The sequence below is a fragment of the Echinops telfairi genome, unplaced genomic scaffold (assembly GCF_000313985.2).
Source record: "Echinops telfairi isolate 266 unplaced genomic scaffold, ASM31398v2 ScPeMD7_70;HRSCAF=299, whole genome shotgun sequence".
In the NCBI taxonomy this organism is placed as follows: Eukaryota; Metazoa; Chordata; class Mammalia; order Afrosoricida; family Tenrecidae; genus Echinops; species Echinops telfairi.
The window spans coordinates 71,712,455-71,713,978 of record NW_022103968.1 but is presented as its reverse complement, the minus strand read 5'-3'; the positions used below and the strand labels follow the sequence as shown (position 1 = coordinate 71,713,978).

General features: G+C 41.0%; 1 protein-coding gene across 1 annotated transcript in view; it reads left to right on the top strand.

Annotated features, from left to right (window-relative positions):
* Positions 1-1,524, top strand: part of POLR3A (RNA polymerase III subunit A) — a 96,163-nt gene that overhangs the window by 54,640 nt on the left and 39,999 nt on the right. Inside the window, exon 14 of the mRNA XM_013004249.3 lies at positions 539-711. Within this exon, the coding sequence (XP_012859703.2) occupies positions 539-711 (173 nt within the window). The remainder of the gene's footprint in view (positions 1-538; positions 712-1,524) is intronic.

Sequence of the window (1,524 nt, the reverse complement as noted above, 5' to 3'; positions counted from 1 at the left end):
CATATAACCCCCTCCCAAGGGGACGGACAACAGAAAAGCAGGGGAAGGAAGACATTGGTCAGTGTAAGACATGAAAAAAATAGTAATAATTTGTAAATTATCAAGGATTATTTAGAGAGGGAAGGAGGGAAAAATTGAGCTGATACCAAGGGCTCAAGTTTTGAAAATGATGTCCACAAATGTACAATTGTGCTTGACACAATGGATGTATGTATGGATTGTGATAAGAGCTATAAGAGCCCCCAATAAAATGCTTAAAAAAAAAAAAAAACCCAAACAGAAGTCAGATTGTTTCCCGTCCATGGTATGTGTTATAAGTCTATTTGTTATTGTAGTTTATAAGGAACATTACAATATCCCCTTCTCTAAGTGAAGTCAGTATTTTATATAATTCTTTAGGATATGATGAACTAAGTTTTTGTTTTTTTGAACTAAGTTTTTCTTAAATTGGATTATTGAAAATTCAGTAAAAGTATAAACTTGTTTGCACAAGGTAGGTTAACTGAATAACATTTATGGCTCTCTCCCTGCTCTCCAGCCAACCGTGGGTTCTCCATTGGAATTGGTGATGTCACACCCGGTCAAGGACTGTTAACGGCCAAATATGATCTGTTGAATGCTGGTTACAAAAAATGTGATGAGTACATTGAGGCCTTAAATACAGGCAAACTGCAGCAGCAGCCTGGCTGCACTGCGGAAGAGACTCTGGAGGTAAGGCCGTCTTCTAGTACCATTAGGTACATTAGAGCCACAGTAGCGAAATGCACATCTGCTGGAGACATGGTGGAGACCTGGTCAGGTAGAGAACAGGAATTCTGACAGCAGCCACAGTCCTGCCTGAGCATTGGGTTGGTTGTGTGTAGTCTTAGTTTAGTGAATGGAGGGACTGCAACCAGATCCTGTCCTGTCCTTCCAGGTTTCCCCTTCTTGGTGACAAATACCACAGCCACATGGGACAGTTCTTCTTAAGATGTCATATAACCAATTTGATATGTATAAATGAACATGTATTTTAGTCTCAAAAGCTTTTCCATATATGCCCTCACATAAAGAACCCCAGTAATCATCGTCTTGATCTTTGATTTCACTTGACAATCTTTTTGTGGGTGAGGTGACAGTGGCAGCTTCCACTGGCTCGATTGATGTTTGCTTTGGGGGATGTAAGAATAGCACCATGTATGTCACCAGTAATCACCTTGGGAAGAAAATCTGGGTCTCTTCTGAGCTATTCTTTCAAAGCACGGCATGTTTCCAGTCAACACTCTTTCCTGGTCAGTCAGAGCCCCAGGCACACATTTCACAGAGACCCCACTTTTTTCCAAATCTTCCCTTAAAATTCGCTGAACCAAGTTCCAAGATAGCCCAGATCACTTCCCCATCTCTTCAACGGTCCGGCATTGGTCTTTGAGCACAAGTGCACGGATTTTGCCAACATTTCCCTCTGTTTGGGAAGTTGATGGACATCCAGAACAAGGTTTCATCAATTGACATTTCACCTTTTTTGAAATGAGAAAGCCATTCATA